The 24,853-nt window shown below is 35.9% G+C and overlaps 1 protein-coding gene across 1 annotated transcript in view; it reads right to left on the bottom strand.

Annotated features, from left to right (window-relative positions):
- LOC138715254 (protein FAM107B) overlaps positions 1-23,004 on the bottom strand; it is a 520,167-nt gene extending 497,163 nt beyond the window's left edge. The window contains exon 1 of the mRNA XM_069847980.1: positions 22,573-23,004. Within this exon, the coding sequence (XP_069704081.1) occupies positions 22,573-22,989 (417 nt within the window). The 5' untranslated portion in view covers positions 22,990-23,004. The remainder of the gene's footprint in view (positions 1-22,572) is intronic.
- Positions 23,005-24,853: the final 1,849 nt, after the last annotated feature.

Here is a 24,853-nt window from a genome sequence, read left to right as displayed (position 1 = left end):
ACTTTTGTTCTATTTCCGTAACGGTTAAAGTGACGTTAATGTACAAAGAAATTCGAGAGGATGTTTTAATTCATATTCTTCTTTGTTCGAATTTATTTTTTTAAATAAAATAAAGTCTCTCATTTGTTCTACTTCCGTAACGGCTATGAGTTAATTTTGTAAAGAAGATGGTATAAATATCTTTATCCGCTTTAATAACGTAAAGTGAAATATAATAACATTGAAACGAGTATTGTAATGGCCAACTTTACCGCACTGTATGTCGTAAAGTAAAAAATTACCAACTTTACCGCACTAAGTGTCGTAAAGTAAAAATGTTATTTGTTATACACATTAATGGTAACATTTACACAATTCATTTTTCCGCTTTAAAAAAAGTTAATAATTGTGTGTACTTACTGACGTCCACGTTTTTCTTCAATGAGTTCGTACACCGCATTATAGAATAATGAGTCCACCGCAATATAGAATAATGAGTCCACTTTTCAAAAACATTCTCTATCTTTTTTTCGTACACCACTGTTCAAACTTCTCATATTTCTCTTCATACCTCTGTCGCGATTTTGTTAGAATTAATAAATCAATAGCAGCATTTGCTGCTAATTTAATATCATTAACACTTATATTTGTAATATTTATAGCCTGTTGGCTAGTTACGGTAACAATACCGACAATAATAACATTTTTCAAATGTTTCTCGTATAGGGTCCTCTACATCAGCTACGAAAGCAAATGTACAATATATTAGTCGGCCACAAAAGTTTTACATTTAGACAATATTCAATTTTAAATTATTATTTTTTTATCAAAACGGATAAAACTTTGTACAATACACATGTCGTAACTTCATATTACAATACTCGACTGGTTATCAAACAAGGCCGGCCTCGTTTGACAAATTTCCAATCTCACATTGTAAAATGAAACGTTACGACATTAGTATCGTAAATAACTATTACGCCTTATCGTATGCTCTTTCATTGTACATTTCAAGTGCTTCTTATCATTCCTTTATTACGGTATGTCGCGTAGCTGTCCTTAATTTAGTGTTGCCGTAAGACGAAGCATAATTATGGGGATGAAATTATATCATAAGCTCCCAAGTCAATATTATAAATTACCAATCAATAATTTCAAAACTAGATTTTACAATTGGTTATTAAATAATCCCTTTTATTCTGTTGCTGAGTTTTTCAACACAAATTTGTATGACATTGTATTTTAATAAATAAGTTTTAATTGCAATTTAGTTAGTTTTCTACAATTTAAAAGTTTAAAATTATTTCATGTTTTCATTGTATTACTTAAATTTTACTGTTTCTGTTATTAGTGTTTTTGTAAATGTATTTATATATCTTTTTTCAATGTATTCTGACGAAGCCTAAAACTCTATGTCTAATGGCCAAATAAATTGAATTGAATTGAATAATCAATATTATAAATAAGACAATATTAATATAATGCATCATTTATATATATAGGGAAAGTAATGCCATTAATTTCAGATATTTTAGATATTTCAAACAAAAAAGTGTAATACAGTTTTATTTTGCTCGTTTTTTCTTCCTTTTCGAAATAAAAATTGTTTCATGTGAAACATATCATATCGTGTTTTGGGAAAGCCATTAATAGGATTCTCAATAGTCTCAGTCAGTTTAAGAGAACAGTGTAAGCCTATTATGATAATGAATGATAGAAGGAATTTTAATTTTTCCCTTTAAATGTGCAGAAATTTTATTACGTTTTTTAAATACCTCTGAAATTAATGACATTACTTACGGTTCACGCAGTATACAGTATATAATAAATACATGTCCCTTCTTCCTAGACTTACAGCTACACTCTTGAGTAAGTATTTTTTATTTAAAGTTTTAGACTTAGAGTGCATATTACAAATTAGTCTACAAATAAGCAACAGTGTTATTTCCTACAATAAGGACTGAGTTCTTGACAATCGTTGTTACTATTATATTTTAGAATTCTATTTACATTTTATTTTCTTCAGCCATCATTTAAAAACTTGGCGAAATGAAATCATTTGAAGGGTTCAGAGCCATAGTGGGCCAAGCGCCATTTATTAAAACGGAAAAAGCAAGGGTTAAAGTTAAGTGAATACCATAGTTTAATGAAGATTGTCATATCATTTAGTTTGAATGTGTATACTTTATATTACTCGCTATATGTTTCCATTTAATTATGTTGATAACTTCATTTTAACCATTGTTTTCTACGATTTTAGTAAATGGCGCTTGGCCCACTATGGTTCTGAACCCTTCATTTACTACGCACCAAAATAAGAAGATACACTTTCGTTTTCTGAGTCGCATACAAAAGACATTTCTTATAATTTAATTAACTATAGCCATATTTGACTTAATTTAGGCTCTGCAATGTGCGATTTAATAGATTATTGTGAGCGATACTTTCATTTAAAAATAGGCGTAGTACTACTTTCGTGAATATTCACTCAAGAATAACAAGTGAAGTTTACAACCAGTGACCGTTTATCACGTAAGAAAGCATGTTATGTGTACTAAGTTGCATAGCCGTAGAGAGCACAAACTTAGATTTAAATCGAACCAAAAAGTAGAAATAATTTTGTGTATAATAATAATAATAATAATAATAATAATAATAATAATAATAATAATAATAGCCGTAGAGAGCACAAACTTAGATTTAAATCGAACCGAAAAGTAGAAATAATTTTGTGTATAATAATAATAATGATAATAATAATAATAATAATAATAATAATAATAATAATAATAGACCAACTATTGGAAAAGAGAGCCTACACGCAATTAGTAGTGACAATGGAGTTAGATTAGTCAACTTTGCCACATCGAAAAATTTAATTGTCAAAAGTACAACATTCCCCCATAAGGATATACATAAATATACTTGGACTTCTCCAGATGGATTGACACACAACCAGATAGATCACATCTTGATAGATAAACGGAGACATACTAGTATAGTAGATATTCGAACTTTCAGGGGTGCAGACTGTAATTCTGACCATTATTTGGTGATTGGAGAACTAAGGAGAAGACTCAGTAGCCAAGCGAGTAGAGCAATAAGTTAATTAGAAGATTCAATATCCCGAAATTAAAGGACGAGGAAACTAAGCAACATTATCAGGTCGAAATTTCAAATAGGTTTGCCGTATTAGCAAGTTCCGACGAAGTTGAGGAAGAGTTAGATGTTAATAGCATGTGGGAAAATATCAGAGATAGTATCAAAATTGCAGCTGAGCAAAGCATAGGTTATTATGAAACTAAGAAAAAGAAACCGTGGTTTGATGAAGATTGTTGCATGGCAATAGAAAGAAGGAAACAGGCAAAATTGAAATTCTTACAGAATCCAGTTGAGGAGAAGAGAGATAGTTATTTCAATGAAAGACGGGAAGCAAGTCGTACACTTAGGAATAAAAAGAGAGGTTACTTGAAGGAAAAACTGAATGAGGTAGAAACAAATAGTAAGAATAAAAACATTCGAGATTTATATAAGGGTATAAAGGAATTTAAGAACGGATATCAGCCAAGGGTAAACGTGATCAAGGATGAGAATGGCGACTTGCTTGCAGACTCTCCATTAATCCTAAACAGATGGAAAAACTATTTTGCGCAACTACTAAATGTGCATAGGCCAAATAGAAATGATCGGGACGAAATTGAAATACAAACTGCTGAGCCATTTATACCCGAACCCACGCTTTCAGAAGTCGAAATTGCGATAGAAAATCTGAAAAAGTACAAGTCTCCAGGTATCGATCAAATTCCAGCAGAATTAATACAAGAGTGTGGAAGTGCATTATATAGCGAAATTTATAAACTTGTACTTGCTATTTGGGAAAAGGAAATTGTACCAGAACAATGGAAGGAGTCCATAATTGTACCTATTTTAAAAAGGGGGACAAAACCAACTGTGGTAACTTTCGAGGAATATCACTTTTGTTGACGTCGTACAAAATTTTGTCCAATATTCTTTTGAGAAGAATAACTCCGTACGTAGATGAAATTATTGGGGATAATCAGTGCGGTTTTCGGCGTAATAGATCGACTATTGTTCAGATTTTGTATTCGACAGATAATGGAGAAAAAATGGGAGTATAAGGGTACAGTACATCAGTTATTCATATATTTCAAAAAGGCATATGACTCGGTTAAGAGGGAAGTATTATATGATATTCTTATTGAATTTGGTATTCCCAAGAAACTAGTTCGATTAATTAAAATCTGTCTCAGTGAAACATACAGCAGAGTCCGTATAGGTCAGTTTCTATCTGTTGCTTTTCCCATTCACTGCGGGCTAAAGCAGGGAGATGCACTATCACCTTTACTTTTTAACTTCGCTCTAGAATATGCCATTAGGAAAGTTCAGGATAACAGGCAGGGTTTGGAATTGAACGGGTTACATCAGTTTCTTGTTTATGACGTGATGACGTGAATATGTTAGGAGAAAATCCACAAACGATTAGGGAAAACACGGAAATTTTACTTGAAGCAAGTAAAGCGATCGGTTTGGAAGTAAACCCCGAAAAGACAAAGTATATGATTATGTCTCGTGACCAGAATATTGTACGAAATGGAAATATAAAAATTGGAGATTTATCCTTCGAAGAGGTGGAAAAATTCAAATATCTTGGAGCAACAGTAACAAATATAAATGACACTCGGGGGGAAATTAAACACAGAATAAATATGGGAAATGCGTGTTATTATTCGGTTGAGAAGCTCTTATCATCCAGTCTGCTGTCCAAAAATCTGAAAGTTAGAATTTATAAAACAGTTATATTACCGGTTGTTCTGTATGGTTATGAAACTTGGACTCTCACTCTGAGAGAGGAACATAGGTTAAGGGTGTTTGAGAATAAGGTGCTTAGGAAAATATTTGGGGCTAAGCGGGATGAAGTTACAGGAGAATGGAGAAAGTTACACAACACAGAACTGCACACATTGTATTCTTCACCTGACATAATTAGGAACATTAAATCCAGACGTTTGAGATGGGCAGGGCATGTAGCACGTATGGGCGAATCCAGAAATGCATATAGAGTGTTAGTTGGGAGACCGGAGGGAAAAAGACCTTTAGGGAGGCCGAGACGTAGATGGGAGGATAATATTAAAATGGATTTGAGGGAGGTGGGATATGATGTGCTCAGGATAGGGACCGATTGAGGGCTTATGTGAGGGCGGCAATGAACCTTCGGATTCCTTAAAAGCCATTTGTAAGTAAGTAAATAATAATAATAATAATAATAATAATAATAATAATTTCCTTCAGGAAATTAATTTACCTTCCAAGCGAACTATAAAATTTCACTTAGTTTATTCTTCGTAAAGTGACAAATTCCAAAAGAAAATTGTCCTCTTTGATTTTGAGTAAGTCACCAATAAGTTTCATAGACTTCAAACAGACAGCCATTAATCATTTACTAAAATATAACCTGCCCATTTTCATATCCATTATTATCGAATAAATTGTGTCGTAGATACTGAATATGAACAAATCCGACTAACAGTTTAAGAGATATTGCTGCACTTAGACAGAGAGACAGGCAAACAAGCAGATAGAAAATATGCTCAAAACTATTTTTTAAATAGCAGGGATGCTGAAAACACGTCTTTCCGCGGAAATCTCGAAATCGATTTTTCAGCATCACAAGACTCTCTTCTTATAGACTTACTTCTTATTATGCGAAAGTAAAAGAAGAAGCCCCGAATCAGCTTAGCATAAATTCTCACACTAAAGACAGACTGATATTCTGGAAAGAGCTGAGATATAATATTCGTGGCAGAAACAAAGCCTCGCGGCGAAAACAACAGAGAGATTCAAGAGTTGATAACAACAGGTGCTGCCTACGTAGCAACTGCCCGAGTCCATTATCCTACATTCCCAAAAATTACAGTCCCCAAGGGCATACGCCCACGGCTGTGGTGGGGGACTGCAGAATATCGATTACAATTAGGCGCCCCAGAGTTTCGTTAATTGATACCTTCTGACGGAGTCTGGTAGCCTGGCACAACGCGCGGCCTCCGAACACAACCTCTCAGAACCCTGCCACGCACTCCAATTAACGAAACGCTACATACCAACCACTTCGCACCGGAGCGAAGGGTTCATGCTTCGAAATAACAACCTCGGTAATTATCCGTCCACACCGGAGCCCAATTTATGTGGCCTAATGAAGGCAGCGGCCAATCAGAAAACGTCTTTTGAGAACATTGTAAATAATTAATATGCGAAACCAGTGCTTTTGGTATATTAATTATGTCCCTTTCTCACCCTAATTTAGCGGATAGCAACTGTAATGTCGTGAGATTTGATGGCAGCAAAGACTGCGATTTCTTAAACTACGATACCACAGCTACCTAAAGTTGTGGTCATCATCATTATCATCATCAGTCATCGTCTGTCCACAAAATAAAGACAAGGAATGTGACCACCGACGGCAATTATAGTTGGTAATCTTGTTTGAGTGGCCAAAAGTTGTTTCACATGCCGTAGAACTATAACATAGGATCTCTAAGACATCATGTTAAGCACTTTTATCGACTTCGATCGTATTTGAGCCAGCGACTCTTTGAGTTCAGGGACAAGATGTGTAACCACTATATAATTTTTATTGAAAAACAACCTCCTGAATTCATAAGCTACCATTAGAAACCAGATAAAAAGAACAATGATTTCAGAAGGTAAAGAAAAGAAAGCCATAATTAAACCTGCAAAGGAAATTGACGTTAAATAATTAAGTTTATTATGCGAAAGATTTTCGTAAAGTATAGAGGTGATGTCTCGAAATTCTAATTGAACCCCGTAAAGCAGTGATGTCAAAGAGAGCGCAAACGTGCTCATAGCCCGTATGCGCTGATCAGAGCACGTAAGGCACGCAAGTACAAGTCACTGGTGAACACAAGGGTTGTACATTGCACATTGATGAAGAAGTCGTTCAGTAAGTTTCAGACTGACTAGACTTTAACTTCTTGTGTAAGTGAAAAATGAGGTTGGTTTGTGGAAATTATTTAGTTATAAAGACAAGCAGTGTCGAACGTCTGAAATTATTAGTTCATCTACACAATGATATAACATTCAAATTAGTTTGTTTTTATTGACATTAAATAGTAGTAAATGTACGAGTATGTAAAGATGTATTGTAGAGCTTCTTCCTCACAGCACTGTATTTATGTTTTCAGAATAAAGTACAAACAAAAGTGTGTGCTGCTAATGGCGCAAATTCGTTAAATGTCAGTTAGGAGTTGTGTCTATAAATTGTCCAGATTTTCGTACATAAATTCTCAGTTTAACGATGTTTCTTACTATTACGATATTGTTCTGTCCAGATATTTTGAATTACGTGAATATTTATCAGAATTCATAATAGAAAAACAGAGACAGTCCAGAACTAGTTGACTCTACGTGGATCGAGGAAGGTAACTTTCTCAAGGATGTATTAAAGCATCTGAACGTTTTGAATTTGAGATCGAAAGGGAAGAATCAATTAATCTGTGTCGCCAGATATTGTTAAAAGCTTTCAGATGAAGATTTCATTGTGGATGTCGCAGATCTCACAGCACAATTTTTATAATTTCAACGCCTTCAGTCATTGACCTATTCAACAATGTAAAATACTGTAATGTTTTAAAAAATCTCTGGGAAGAGTTCCATAGACGATTTAAAGACCTACTCCAGCTCAAATTGAATTTGTGTCGGCAAAAATCAGAAAAAAAACTTCTGAATTACGCGAGAAGTCAGGAATTTAAATTTGTTTCTAGAAGTGTGATGATGCTCATATAAGTAGTACATGATTATGTAGTTAATAACAATAATTAGGCCTAGGCTAATTATAGGCATTATTATGTAGAACTGCTTAAGTTAAAGAGAAGCTATGTTTATTATTTGTTATTTCGTACTATTTTATAATTAATTGAATTTATTAGAGAGGTACATGTTGCAATATATGCTTTTATTTCTTGTTTTATTATATGAGCGTAACACATTATTTATTACTGAAGAGCAGTTTAATTTATCTTGCTGTGATAGGCCAATAGAGTTCATTTTGTTCACCCCTTCTTGTTCACCCCTACTGCTTGTAGAATAGATTCATTGGAACCCGTGCGCGCTTGGGAGCACGTAGTGTTTTTCACGTGCTCTGACCTTGACATCCCTGCCGTAAAGCCACAATCACTATTTTAGAAGTGGGTAGATCGAGACGCCTCCACGTATCCGCGAACTGTTGAGTATGCTACGTATCGCATGCGCCAACCATTAGCTCTCTTACTTCTGTCTCCTGAAGGCGGTATTTGAAATTAATTGTTGCTGTTTAGTCAACTGTCCGAAGACAGAGCTGAACCTCACAGGTGATACCAAAAAGGCACAACCTAAAGAGGCAACTAAGCCAGGAGATAATGGGATAGGGTTGCCAGTTCGTTTCTCCCTGTAGCTCTATGTGTCCCGCGTCGTGGCGTTGTGGTCTAAGGCATCCTGCCTAGGACTCGCGTTACGGAATGCGCGTTGTTTCGAATTCCCATGGGGGAAGAAATTTTCTCATGAAATTTCGGCTAGTATATGGGACCGGTGCCCACCCAGCATCGTGATGCACTTGGGGAGCTACGAAAGGTAGCGAAAATCTGGTTTCGCAAACCAGCTATAATGGCTGGGAGGATCATCGTGCTAAACACACGATACCTCCATTCTCGTTGGATGATCGTCCATCTTTGCTTCGGCATATGGACGTGAGGCCAGCAGCCGGCTGGTCGGTCTTGGCCCTTCACAGGCTGTAGCGCCATGGATTTACTTACTCTTACTTAGTATGTGGATATGTAATAGGGAATTGAAGACACATATATGGAGGGTACAAAGGAAAAAAAATGAATCATATGAAGCAAATTTCTCAGGAGAGCAAACTGAAAGTTTGACAATGACGTTTTTTCAAACAACGCTCAAAGTTAAACGGCGTGTTTCTCGGATGCTATTATGCTCAGTAATATTTAACATGATGACACACTCATATGATGGTTACCTATTGGTAGTAATAACTCGTTTTTCACTCTTGATAGGCACTGATAATTTTTTCCCCTTTACCCTTCTTGGTTCACCTCTTCTGGCTGACCTCTGTGATGTTCGAATCAGACTGGTGAGTCCAAAATAAGTCCTTGTGTGCTGTTCCCTCTGAAAGCTACCATGGCTATTCGATGTGAACTACAGTTTGTGGTCAGACCGTGGACTTCTTCATACACACCTTGAAGTCTTTTTCGCAGCTCTTTTGCTACATGAGATCTTATCTGATGATGCCGCGTGTTTCTCATAAGCTTCCCATGTCTGCAGGACCCCAGGACATGTGCAGGAGTTTCCTAAGTTATTCATCCCATTTCTAGCTTGGAATATGTTGCCTTCAAGCATTCTATTATGTCTGTCTATATAAGTCCGCCATTATGAGTAGCGTGTACGCTTCCCAACCAACCGGTCCGTAGTTCAATGGGCAATGGTAGGATTTTATCTTTCGTCTACGGGGCTGGAGCTTCTGTGATGTTCTTGATGTCCATAGGTAATGCGGAAGGCAATAGGTAAATCGTACTGTCACGTTGCCCTTGGAGTGAATCTTAGTTCGCATACCTACGGCCTTGCCTAAGAATATACACCTGACTTCGGGCATATCACTCACCACCGTCATTCCTTTCATCCCTGTTATTTAATGACGCTGTAGATAGAGCGCCGTTATCTAGGATCGATGGAGTTTGTGATATATAATATCTTAGCTGGATGAGTCCGAGAACTCTCCATGGGATGGCGTTCGTCTTACAGTTGGACAAAACATCGGGGAAAAAATCCAACCAATTTATCAGTCCAAGCGGGATCCGAACACATGACCGAGTGCAGTCTCGTTATCTCTCCACCACAGCGATGCCAATCCCATCATTCTCTTTCCGCCATTACATTATTATTGCTCTCCTGCTCTGAATAGTTAATTAGATTGCATAATGAACTATCCACTTGCAAAATAAATCGTTAGTCTGACTACGAAATAAGTGAAAGATTTCTCCCTTTATCGAACCCACAACAAATCTGCAACTGACCTAGTTATTTTGTGACTGCGAAACGTAACTTCGCATATTTGCGCGGGGAAACGGATGGATATGCGCAATAACTTTCTTAGTAATGACGTTACGGTCTTTAAATAAAGTCGGTTTCGATGACACAACATCTGTTACGTGCGAGCTATAAAAATAATTACATGTAATAAAGATATTAAGAAACCCTGAGATGGAATTCGTTGTCCTTGGGAGTCTAGCGATTATTTGCTTGTCATTTGTTATGATGTTCTCGGATTCAAATCCGGCTGATGGCGATCTTATCTTCTCTCAAATTCTTTTTTTATCCTGAATTCCTATTTCACTATTGGTCTTGAGGTGTTCTTGGTCATTCCATCTATTTCTTCGTCCTAGCGGATGATGTGAAAAAATTTGTTTGGGAATCATTTCCGCACTCATACTATTTATCTAGTAGTCTTTCTAGTTTTGTTTGTACAGTTTTATTTCTTCCATAATATTCTGAGCTTTGTTTTCCGAATATCTGTGTTATCTATATAATATAAAAAAACCAGAAAAGGTCTCAAGTACCTCATTTGCGGAGATTCAATCTTTTTCCTTCTCTTTTATAAAATAGGCCTACTTAAAATATGTTAATGAAAAAATTAAAAAGGACATAATTCATAAAAAGTAGTCCTGTCGATGGATCAAAATAATCAATTAACTATTTGAATTTAATCGATTAATCGATAAATCAATCGAGCTTTGATCGATTTGAAAAAAATGTTTTAATACATCGTTATATTACAAAACAACTATTTTGGTTATTTACTAACATATTTATTACGAGACATAATTTATTATGTCAATTTTTCCGGGAATTTTTGATACAAATGTAAATAAAAAAACTATGAAGACTTACCTAGTTAATACTGCTTCAGCCATGATTTTAAACATGTAAGTGCATCCACATGCTCTGAAATAAGTGCCGCTCTACGTTTAGTACGGTAAAAATGTTTCTTGCAGCACTAAACATGAAAAAACTTTTTCCTGTCAAGCATTTCTCCATGATCGTTCAATTTAAATCCAAACGTTTCACTAAGTTTACCTCTCAAATTTTCATATGTCATAATGGAGTTTTCACTTTTCACAAGCCACAGAATTCTGATTTTTTTCTTTAGCGAACTTAACACATAGGGCCGTATTCATAGACATTTTTAAGGGGTTTCCGGTGGATGATCAGCGTTTTTCGTATTCATAAACCAGTGTTAGCGATAGGATATGATCTGAATTCTGTACAAGTAACCAGTGGATAGCCGGGGCTAGCTTAATACGCTCGTAGCGCGTGCTGCGAAATGTCTATGAATAGCACCCTATAGCTTCATCTATAAACTCAGTAAATAAACTGCAACAAAACAGCAGACTGGCCCCTATTGTAATTGGGTTACAAAATTTTACAAAGAGATGAAGATAGTTACTCTCTCACTTGTACACAGTGTAACCATGGCTAAGGTATGAGAAGGGCGAATCCCAGAAAAGTATATATTTCTTATGCTAGGAAGACGAGCTGACAACAACGTGAAAGTTTTCTTAAAAAACCATAAAACTTAATAAGGGTTTCGCATTGTGTTTCAAATTTCAATAAGAGTAGACAGGTCACTGTCCTCATATCTACATCTCTTTCTGAAGTGTTTGTGCAAAAATTTGCTGTAACGGTACTATTGTGCTTTGAAGTAAGCGATTTCTGAGAGGCGAATGTTGTCGGAGTTTTTAGTCTCAGTTTGCATTAACAAAATAATAATTAATATCAAGTACAACCGATTAATTTTAATCGACTCGATTATTCGATTAAATATTTTTGATCGATTAACCTTACAACAGAAACTGATCGATTAATCGGTGATTAAAAATGAAACTAATCTGTACTTTTAGCTCAAGTAAACATAAGAATGCTGCTCAATAATTAATAGGTACTGTAGCTATAAGTTGTCTATCCAATAAGCCCAACCAACTAGTTGCCGAGAATATCTCATTTCACTTCTCAGAGATTGCATAAAGTTTTGAGCTTCTTTTTAACTTGCGTTAGGCCTACCAGGAAAATATGAATTCACAGATCCTAAAAAATTTCGCAATCTGGTTGACTTAGTTTCTAGATTTTATAGTGAACTGAAATAATATTTAGAAACTACTAGTGTTAGTCACTTTGAGGCAGTTGGAAAATCGTTCCAAATGAGTTGCTCGATGCCTGCTCTCAATGCGTCACGAATGAAGAGCTCAATAAATTATAAGTCTAAATTCATTAGCTATTCAAACAAAAAAAACTGTCCACAGCTGTCTTGGCAGCTCAGTTGACAGGGCGCTGGCTTACGACGACCGCGAATTCGAGTTCATAAAGAAGAGCTGAATCTGTGACGGACAAAGCCAAAGTTGAAAGGGTTTTTATCGGGTTTTTCCTTCTATTTCCACCAACACGCTCCACAATTCCCTCTTCATTAGCACCTTCGTCTCAAAAACTAGGGAACCACTTGTGTTTGCGTGACACCGAATCGATTGTCCACCTCGATGCGTGTTCCTCGTGGTTTATTTAAAGATTGGTAAATGTCCGTGGTGGCTGATTCTAGACGACTAATACATCTGCATAAGAGGAACCGGAATTCCAGGGTCTTGTTTGTCTGAAGGGAATATAACGGATCATGTAGATCTGTGAGGTATGACGGACTACCACCGGAGGTATGATATGATGGCTGGAGGAGAGAAATGTGTGGTATAGTGGATGGTAGGAGCACTATAATCGGCACACAACTCATTCTATAACGAGTGCACAAAAAGTCCACTTGGGCTGAATTGCTTAGGAATGCACCATATCCAGCTAGATAAGCTTAAGTGTCTCTATCTCTGTACTTTGTGCAATAAATGTGCGAATTGCTTTGATTTCTGCTACAACGTGAATAAGTGCATACATTACGAATTTTAAAGCATATATCAACACCTAGTCATACTGAAAGAATAAGTTCATTAGTAAGAGACGAGTTACAAGTTATACTATATATTCACATAACATCAGCCATACTTTTAAGGGATTATTGCGCAGGCAGGATGTCGGAGTACAAGTTCTCATATACAATACCAATTTTATAGACTGCTGTGCTCATGGAGGAAATCTGATTATGCAAAAGCCACGTCCGACATATCTCGGGTGAAAATATTTTACGGTAACCTCCAAGGCTTGTCCGCTCCGCTAGTTTCTGTAGCAAACAGAAGTTCTCGAGGTTAACCTTAGAAGCGATTACGGCAACAGCTATTGCACTAGGCTTTTCAATCACGTACTGCAACACAGATTTTGAAAATAAGAGTTGATTGAATGTTTCGAGTCAATATGCAAAAGAGGAAAGCATTGCAGTAGCTTTTTTTTTTAAAAACAAAGTACGCCTCGTATCGTAGTGCCTCGTTCGACATAGTGCCATCTCAAATTGTGAAGAAGAATACGACATAGTTCAAGTATTTGGATTTGTGTCGGATTTCGTACGAAGCATTCAGGAAGTTCTATCGGAGTTGGAAGACGCTGAGGATTTTAATGTGCCTAAAGTATCACACGGTACTAGATATCTGTGGCATTATTGGTACATAGGCAAAACAATGATTGCATTTCACAGATAGTTGGAAGACGCTGAGGACTGTAAAGTGCCTAAGGTACCTACCACACGGTACTAGAAATCTGTGGCATTATTAGTACATAGGCAAAACAATGATTGCATTTCACAGATAGTTGGAAGACGCTGAGGATTTTAAAGTGCCTAAGGTACCTACCACACGGTACTAGAAATCTGTGGCATTATTGGTACATAGGCAAAACAATGATTGCATTTCACAGATAGTTGGAAGACGCTGAGGATTTTAAAGTGCCTAAGGTACCTACCACACGGTACTAGAAATCTGTGGCATTATTGGTACATAGGCAAAACAATGATTGCATTTCACAGATAGTTGGAAGACGCTGAGGATTTTAAAGTGCCTAAGGTACCTACCACACGGTACTAGAAATCTGTGGCATTATCGGTACATAGGCAAAACAATGATTGCATTTCACAGATAGTTGGAAGACGCTGAGGATTTTAAGGTGCCTAAGGTACCTACCACACGGTACTAGAAATCTGTGGCATTATTGGTACATAGGCAAAACAATGATTGCATTTCACAGATAGTTGGAAGATGCTGAGGATTTTAAAGTGCCTAAGGTACCTACCACAAGGCACTAGAAATCAGTAGCATTGTTGGTTTCACAGATCATGTAGCAGCTCCCAGTCGTTTTTGTGTAGTTTCGAAATCTTTTGTAAACAATTGCCCGAAAAAATATCTCGAGACAACAATAAATCAATAAATAAATACCTTTTAAATTGAACCAAGACTCTCTCAGAACTCAACAACTAAGCGTTAAACTCAGCTCCCGGTCGAAACACGAGCATCAAGATATGCTTGCATGGCCGGTAGCGTCATTATTGATCCGTAACCTCTCGCATATTTTATTTACATTAGTTTGATTAATAATAGCAAGAATACAATTGTATTATTATTTAATGAGTACCAATCTGTATTATAGTTATTCATTGGTATCCGTCTGGAGTCACATATTCCCGGAATTGTTTTTTAAGCCCGACAAAATCCCCAAGAAAAAGAGTATACTAGAAAAACTTTGCGTGTGAATCATTTTGAGGTATGTTTACTGGTAGATACAGAATATGAAAAAAGTCGTTCAGTTTTGTAATATGTATGTGGGAATGAAATAGCAGATGCCCAGGCAAAAAGAGGTACAACAATAATACACAGATGAAGCCAGGCATTTTCTTTCCATTCTATAAAACAAATCGTTCACAACAAATTTCATTCAATACACAAAAAATAGAAAACAAAATTGAAGGCAAATTATGGGAAATAATATTAAGAAACCCTTACGAAATTCCATAACCATCACGAAAATCTGCTGTCGCTTTGTTTGTATTGGTGACAGACTATGATTGTTTGTCAAGTCATCTACACAAAATAGGGGAATTCAATATACTTTCAAATATCCTATGTAACACCAAGGAAGAAATGAATATGAAACATCTCAATTACAGTACTGTACACGATTTGTACTCACTGAACAGACTCGTGACTCGCGAGCGGAACAGATTGCTGAGAACGCTCGGCCGCTGTACGGAAAAGGGGTGAGAGGGGTTGGGAGTTTACAGGCGATTGAAAATTGTATGCACATTCGCAGAAGGAAGAGCTTTTTCATATGAAGTTAGAATTAATTGATTTTCTTTGTATTTACTTTGAGAGTATATTGTTCAGGGTCCTATACTTTGAAAGAAATGAAAAATAGTTTTCTACCTAGATGCAATTTTGAATTTAAGTTTATTAACTTTATTGTCACTCCAGATGGAATTTTTTTTTCAATGTATTTTACGTTTAATACTGCGATCCTATTTTATTACTATTATTATTATCATTATTATTACTATTATTATTATTACTAGTAGTAGTAGTAGTAGTGGTGGTGGTGGTGGTGGTGGTAGTGGTGGTGGTGGTGGTGGTAGTAATAGTTTCATTATTATTAGTAGTATTGTTTAGTGTTGTGTGCTTCTAATTATTGAATTTCTGATTTGAATAATTTTTATGAATTGTAGAAACATACTGCATAGAAATTAATAAATATTACAATATTTTAAAATTGTAATACAGAATTACTAAATGAAATGAATTGTGTGCTTTTAATTTCGTTGCATTTTATAAATAACACTGAAATATATATATTTTAAATGCTTAAAGCCACTCAACATGTGACGATACATTTATAACCTACCTCAGGGTATAGAGATAGTTTTAAACTCGTCAACTTTTCTCTTGTGATCTTTTCCAACAAAATCATCTTACACAGCTTTATGCATGGTGTCGTAGTGGCGCATTATATTATGTTTTCGTCTTATTTTTATAATTTTATGACATATAAGGTACTGAGAATGTTCTCAAGCTACTACCAAAAAATAACATATGAAAAGAACATGGTTGGTGATCACGTTTCTTTCGTTTCCCTACGTCCATTATGCACTATTGATAATCACAACTCAAGAGACAAGAGTATATTGAATTCTGAACAGTTAACTAGGGCACCCCATGCCTTCTCCTCCACCGCAAAGATACCATCCCTACTCTGCGCTCGCGAGATATTTCTTCGACTCTCCTTCAGCTGAGTGCTCGTCTTCAATGAGTACCTTTTGCACAGGTGTTTAATAGATATGCAGCTGTAGAGAAAGAGGATATCTTTGTGCAAAAGTATTGGAATGCAAGAAGACTAATGGCTTCGTTTCCAAACGTCTAGGCATTCGACACACACACACACACACACACACACACACACACACACACACACTTTAAAACAATTGTTGTACAATGTAGGCCTACATAAATAGACAAGATAAAAAGACAGATATCATGCCCAGAACCACTTTTCAATGTCAGTGATGACGAAATTTATGTTTTCGCGAAAATCTCGATCGATTTTTGCAGCATCACTACTAATCTATTAGTCCCCCTTGAGGGGAGGGGCACGGGCTGGGGACTGCCCTCGCACGAAGGCCGCTTAGATGGGTTTATTGTACTACCCGGAATGGGATGATGTGCATGTCCTAAGTCTTCCCGCGCTACATATTCCCTACGGGCCGCCTCCAAACTCCCCTAAAGCCTACAGGATCCCTTTATCTTTCCGCGTAGACATCATCGCAGTTCCTCAACCTCTGTCTCACGAGCTACCATGAGTCCACAGTACACAGCACTACCACTAGCAACTAATGACCACATGTCAATGAGTTCAAGTTCGGTGACGACTATACATCGGAGCAAGTCCGAAATGTGCGAAAGAAACGGAGATGAAGATTAAAGAGAGGAAGTGTAATTATGGCGAAATGAGTCCGAAGTCTAACGCGGAAAGTTATCCGGCAATTCTGCTTCAATTGGTTGAAGGAAAACCTCGGAAAAACCTCAAACAAGTAACTTGTCCAAACCAGCATTTGGAGCTCATTGCTCCACAGCCAACGGTGGACCGAAGCATCATTACACCTCTTTTACTTCGTATAATAATTAAGTCAAAATGGTACATGTTAACGTAACTTGCTCAGGCGAAGGAGCGGAAAATAGAGCTGCTTTATAGATATGTTAAAGCTTCATGTATATTAAATCTGTTTGTATAAACAGATTTTAAGCATTATTTCAGGAATTATTATACATGTTATATCCACCGGAAGAAATTGTATTGAACTAGCACTGTAATTTTGAGAAGTTTTGCCTCAAGGGAAATGGTTGTTACGACTAATAAGATGAATGTGTAGAGTCGAGTATAAAACAAAACAGACATGTCTACAATAAAATTAATTATTTTATATAGCGCTATGTCATGAGCCTTCGAATGCCATAACATGCTTAGCCAATTAACTCGAAGTAATCACATTGTACAGAATGTATCATATTGTGTACATCTGTTCGTTCACATGTTCCAACTCGACATCCATTAATGATATTCATATTGACATCGAACTTCAATCTTATTTGAAGTAGAACTATTACAACAACTCATCCTTCTAACAGAAGTAGGAAACCCATAAAAACTGTGTAACACGTGGTGGTACATTTGCAAAAATAAATAGGCCTAATACAAATCACACATAATATACTATCACCAAATATTTACGCAGTGTTATTCATCAGCTGAATATTTGAACTGAACAGTCTCTCAAACTATGGCCTGAGACATACAGTGTATATCATCCTTATTCGTACATATCTAATTTGAACTAATAAGACAACATTATGTACATAATAATTGTACTCATATACCATGTAGTGTACCATGCTTTAAAACCATTTCTTAGAATGTTAATTTACAACCAGTTTTATTATAAGCCCTAATTAACAAAAATATTAATAAATACATTACTTTGAAAGTAAAACTGATGTCATTTATATTCGTACACTTGGGTAAGTTTGACTTATTCAGGCTGCTGTGCGTTAATGATAACAGCGAGTGTGCATTGCCGCGTGCCCTAGGGTTTGTTTTGCTGCAGCAGTCAGTTCTGTTCAAAATGGGCAAGTCGAAGGAACAAGTGCCGAGCTAAAGAAGATGATAGTTAGACTGGCTCTTAAAGGTTATTCTTTACGGAAAATAGGCAATATAGTAAACAAAAGTCATTCCACATACGTGGTTAATAAATTCAAATACTGTGGATTTACTGCAAATTAGAAGAGAAAACCAAAAGAAAAAATACTAAATGAGAGGGAAGAACGTTTTATAAGACAGATAAAATCAAATCCACGGTCTCATGACAAAAACCACAAGGAAGACTTAGTGAAACAACGGTGCGACGTGCCCTATATAAATATGGATTTCATGGTAGAAGGATAAGAAAAAGGCCCTTTGTAAGTAGAAAAAATCGAGCTTTAAGAATTAAATTTGCTAAAGTTCATATAAATAAGGAGCAAGAATTTTGGGACAGTGATGAGACCAAGAATAATCTTTTCGTATCCGATGGTGCCCATAGAGTTTAGAGAAAGAAGAATGAGGCCGATAAAGTGGATAACAATCTTCCCACTGTGAAACATGGAGGTGGCGCCATAATGATTTGGGGCTGTAAGTCCTCGAAAGGCGTGAGTAACATCGACTTAATTGATGGAATTATGGACAAAGTGGTCTATAACAACATCTTGAAAAATAATGTCGAGGAAAGTGCAATAAAATGGATTTGTCGTCTGTCTACATTTTCCAACAAGACAACAACAGTAAACATACGGCCGAAATGAACAAACACTGGTTGATATGGAACGTCCCGAAACAACTCCATACTCCTCCTCAATCACCCGATCTGAATCCCATCGAGCATTTGTGGTCCAGACTTAAGGAAAATGTACGTAAAAATACAATTTCGTCCAAAGAACACCTCAAGACTGTTGTGCTGGAAGAATGTCGAAATTTCACTACGCAGCAATGTAAAACGTTGGTAAATTCCATGCAGAGACGGTGTCAGGCAGTGTTCAAAGCCAGAGGATATGCAACTGGGTATTAGAACGTAATTGTTTGTTATTTATGTATAGTTATTTAATTTTGTTATTAATTGTACGAATACAAATGACAGGTAGATAAATTATATATTTTATTAAATTTTGTTTATTTACATGTTTATGGTGTATATGGAATTTATTTTCTTGTTTTATTTGTATTCATAATGCTACTGAACAGAATTTTCAAAGAGAAATGTAATACTTTCATTTCATGTGTCTTTTATCACCAAAGTTGTTACATATTTTCACCTGTACGAATGAGACTGGTAGACACTGTATTGATTGCCCTCAAATGCTTGGTGGATAAGATCAACTAATTAGTTAGCGACAATATGAAACGTTTTCTATTTGAGTTATATTGTGCATATATATTTTTACTGCTTCAAGCTTATCATTTTTCGAAATCATAAGCATAGGCCAGCGGTGACCAAAGCGGGTGTCGTGATTACATCGTGTAATCACACACATTCAAACGGGTACGAGGAGTTTCCTGTATATTACTGTGCGTTTCATTCACATACTGAAGGCAAGCAGTATCATGTCGCTCTACAAACTCTGTCTCTACAAGCAGTAAGAGGTGGTTTCGTAAATAATGAGAAGGAGAACGTTTTTGTTGTTCTGTCAGACAAAATATAATATGTTTACTTTGCTCAACGGTTCAATTAGGAGTATGTAGAAACATTAATTGCCACGCTGAATAATGTATTATTACTATTACTATTATTATTATTATTATTATTATTATTATTACTGACCACTAAGTATGTGTTTCTATAATTCTTCTGTACGTGCATGAATAAAGATATTTTTAGAGCTTCTCCCTAGAAGGATAAAATTATTAGGTTTTATCTCAGTTTTAATCTTCTTAATTTTTAGACGAGAGTAACTATTTTTAGTCATTCATTTAATAATAATATTGTAGAAAAACTAATTCAATATTATGTGCCAACAAACTGTTAAACGCCAGGAATTGATATGTCTTAAATCATAGCCAGGAAGAGAAAGATGACATAAATTAATGTAAGGAAGTCAGCTACCTAATGGGGTTTGAAATATCTCGTGCTCTAAAGTCGTTTAATAGAAATAAATAAACCATAGTTTAAATTTAAATTTTTAATATAATGTAGTCCTTGAGCGGAAACACGATGAATGAATTAATTATATAGCCCTATTGGTTTGTCGGAAATAAAAACTTCGGCCTCATTTGTTATGATATTTAATTATATATTATTCGTTCGAACGTAGTGAGCATCCAAGTGGGCTTGTAGTTGTCTCCCCTTGACGACAATGCATGTCAATACTTCTCAGACCAAGAGACGCCCTGAAAGGGTTCAAAGAGCGTCAAGCCGTACACACGAGTTCAAATTATATTGGATACCAAAACTTTTATTCGCTTAATTTGTTCTCACGTGTATATTATTCAGAGGCCTTTTCAACGAGACCTACCCTTGGATTAATAAAATTCACTGCTTCTTACAAAAGGAAACGGCATTCAATTGCAAATAAATTTTCTGCTAATGGTTGTCTTTTACTTGTACTGTTTTAATTGCTCGTCAGGAAACGTATTCTCGTATCATAACTCTAAGCTAAATATGCGTCATTATTTGATGCGTGAAACTTCAACATATTGAAAAGTTTCTGCTAGCTGAGGAGACAATGTACAGTGGTCCAAAACGTAATTAAATCTAGCGGGGCTAAATTAATAACTTTTCTCCTATCTAACAGATTTTCATGAAATTTTGTACAGTAGTTACAGATAATATATTTGTTTCGTATATAAATTCTCATTACGTTTGTGTAACGGAAACTACCCCATTTAGGGGGTAAATTTAGACAAAATTAACAACTTTTCTATTATCTAACAGATTTTCATCAAACTTTATACAGTAGTCATAGGTAACATATTTGTTTTATGTACAAACTATCATTACCGGTACATTTGTAGAATAGAAACTACTCCATTGGGTAAATTTATACAAAATTAGTAACTTTTCTCATATCTAACAGATTTTCATTAAATTTTGTACATTAGTTACAGATAATATAGGCCCTACTATTTGTTTTATATACAAACTCTCATTACGTTTGTGTAAGAGAAAGTACCCAATTATAGGGGTACATTTAGACAAAATCAATAACTTTTCTCCTATTTAACAGATTTTCATGAAACTTTGTACAGTAGTTACAGGTAGCATATTTGTTCTGTATACAATAAGAGAAGCTATCCCATTACGGGAGTACATTTATACAAAGTTCTGAAAAGGAATTTTAAAATGTTACATTTGTTGTGATCAAATTTCTGCATATTTAAAGGACAAAACTAAAATTCTTTCTATCATTTATTATCATAATACACTGCTCTCTTAAATTGATTGAGCATATTGGGAATTAAATCAATTGGTTTCCCCAAAACATGCTACCGTACTAAATGTTTCATATAAGATAATTTTTATCTCGAAAAGAAAGCAAAAACGAACAAAACTGTATTAAACTTTTTTGTTTGAAATATCTTAAAGAACAATCCCCAGAAATTAAGGACATTACTTACGGTTCACTCAGTATATTTGTTTCTGTTTACATCTGTATCTGTCCATCTATCTATCTAACCATCCAATCATTATTCTATCAGTTCATTATTTACCTACCTACTCACCTATCCGTCTATTTATCCGTCATCAAGAATTTCCATACCCCTGTTGTAATTTACTCCAAGCCTAAATTTGTTTTCTTTTTTTACCTGACAAAACAGGGATTAACGGTGATAACATGACAAGCACAATCGTCCTATTTAATTACGCCTCTATCTTTCGAGGGCTTTTATATTCCTTTCGGAATTTATCCTAAGCATTATTTGGATCTTTTTCTGACCTGACAAAGATGGTACACGATGGGATTCCCATACATATGTCCAATACGAGCGGCATGTTTTTTTTTTCTTTTTTTAATCTTGAGTCCAACTTCATGTTTTCTGTACTTGACAGACGGGCAGGTAGTTGGACTCCTGACATAGGGCCAGCAAAACTACCGAAATATTCATTATTTATTTTATATTTCTATTAAAAGCATGATCTATAATCTATACATTCATTGAAGGGCTCAGAGCCAAAGGCGACTAACCCACAATTACAAAATGAGTAAATAAGAGTTGATATTAAGAGGATCCTTACAAAAATGATTGGTTTCACAATTTATTTTAAATGGTCTACATTGAATAAACACAAAAAAGTCATGAATCTATAACAACAATGTGTAGTTTTGAAAAAAAGGCTTAATAATGAAAAAATACAAAATTGTGGGTTGGTCGCCTTTGGCTCTGAGCCCTTCAATTATAACAAAAATGTAATTCTTTAAAACAACTGTTATTGTAGCTGAATGGAAACTCAACTCAGTAGATTTAAAGAGCACCTACAGACCTTTTAAAAATGTAGGTTATTTTGAGAAATATATCACCAACCTCAAATGTATCTCCTTCATCAAAGGGAAGAAACAACTTCTTTTGTGTATGTTTCAAATACGGAGTTGAAATTCCCGCCAAAGAATGTTCCGATTTAGAACTATGACATGGTGAAGAACACTTAAGAGATTTATTGGTGTCACTTACACTGCACATTTCTTTAGATACGTTCGGTTCTGAATTACTTTTCTCTAATTTAACACTTAAAACGGGCGATCTTAATATCGCATCTGATGCCATCTTGCTGAAACATTTATTGAGTTTCACTAATTGATCTGATGTAATTTTATTGTTGTTCTCGTTTACACTTCTCGTTGGACTTGGTGAATTTGGAGTCGATTTTACAGGCTGAAGTTCACATACACCATTATCTTCAAAACCTCGAAAGGAATATTTTGCTTGGTATCTTTCACTCATTGTGACGTCACAATCAATAATCACAGATGTAAATGCACAAAATGATTGCAAAAACTGGTGTCTCACGCTATAGATTTCTGCACCGTTGTGATTGAGATATTTCATTATCTCGCGCGGAAATGCATTTTGCACATATTTGCCTCAGAAATCAAGCGAAAGTCCGATTGATTGGTGGTACACGCTTTGCATTTCGCACATGTGACAGAGACTGGCTGGTATCACTGCCCTCTCGCGTAGCTCGTCACAACCTCCCGGTTTGCAATAAGAAGGGAGCGAATAAACCTTAGCACGCATTCGACCCCCACTGAGATCGCACCCCATCCCACTTTTTATAGAGAACATCTGCCATCTGCCGCACAATAGTGTAACTAGCAAGAGGGTCGCATTTTATTAAAAGATCAATGTTGTGAATAAAATAAGTCTCGTCTATGTCACTTTCAAATTTCTGTGTAACTCAGCGTTGCGATTATTTATTCCTGTGGGTATGACTACACGAATTTACTTCTGAGTCACAAATCAATAAGGGTGAATGTGTCATCTAACTCTAAGTCTTTCTGATATCCACCGCATTCCAGTCACACATGCGGTACATTGCCATTTTAATTATGTAAAAGGGTTGAATGACATTAAGAAGTTTACAGACGTCACGGAATTATTTAAATATTCCAATATACAAATTCAATAAAGAGATATAGCACTTATTCATCCCTAAATGAATAGTCTCTAACCTTAACTTGTAACTTTTTTTTCGGGTTCTCAGTTTACACGTAACCTACTATAGCCCGAATAAATATACAGAAACAAATACCTCAGTACGCATGCAAATATGCATAAAATTTCCTGAATAACGGAATATGATTAATATGAAATTAGATTTTTCTCTCTCTCTCTCTCTCTCTCTCTCTCTCTTGTACGGAGAAGGGACCCGCCGAAGGCTTGCACTGCAGCCTGACGCTTATTGTGCTTACCACTCCTATTCTATGAATAATTGGTTAGCCGAACGGCCGCGCTCTTTTACAAGTACAGCACACAGCACAGTGAATTTAACCCGGGCTATGGTACGGATGATGGTGATCATATGTGAATGATGGCGAAATGAGTCCGAGGTCCAACACCGAAAGTTATCCAGCAATTCTGCTTAAATTCGTTGAGCAGATAATTTGTCCCAACCATGATTTGAACCCAGGCCTATTCGTTTCACGGTCAGACGCGCTAACCGTTACTCCACAGCGGTCGGTAATTTGAGAACTTAAGAGTTTCTTTCTTTACGGCTCGAATTTTTTCTTTCTGATTTCTCCAGTAGGTACCAGTTTCTGGATTTTGATAGCAAAAATTCGGTGATACCCATTTCGACGCTTTTTAAGTTTTGGAAAATTCTTCCACGCAGGAAATGGGTCATATATCGAAACAGATGGTACTCTGAAGGCGCAAGATTAGGGCTATATGCCGGGTTTGGTAGCAGTTCGATTTCTCCCAATTCCTGTATTTTTTTCCATAATTGTTCGAACGTATGGGGGGTCTCGCATTGCCCCGTTGCAAAGAGAATTCCATTTCGATTAACTAATGCCGAGCACCTCTCTCTCAAAATGTCATAAACTCGTTCTTGCTGTTGACATCAACTGCACGTCCATTTGGAACAAACCCCCAGTGAATCACACCTTTCAAATTCCACAGACAAATTGGGTCGAAGCGATTTTGTTTAACGACTTTGGCAGGCTGACGGGTTCAAGCCACTGTTTTGAGGTGTCAGAGTTGCGGTAATACAGTGACGATTCCTCCATAAATGATATGAGGATGATCCTACAGTTTAATTTCGTGCCTCTGAAGATAGAAAACATTTTAATTACAGATTTTGATTTTTAAT

The sequence above is a fragment of the Periplaneta americana genome, chromosome 15 (genome assembly GCF_040183065.1).
Source record: "Periplaneta americana isolate PAMFEO1 chromosome 15, P.americana_PAMFEO1_priV1, whole genome shotgun sequence".
Classification (NCBI taxonomy): Eukaryota; Metazoa; Arthropoda; class Insecta; order Blattodea; family Blattidae; genus Periplaneta; species Periplaneta americana.
The sequence above is the reverse complement of the archived record's forward strand: the minus strand, read 5'-3'. Positions and strand labels throughout refer to the sequence as shown.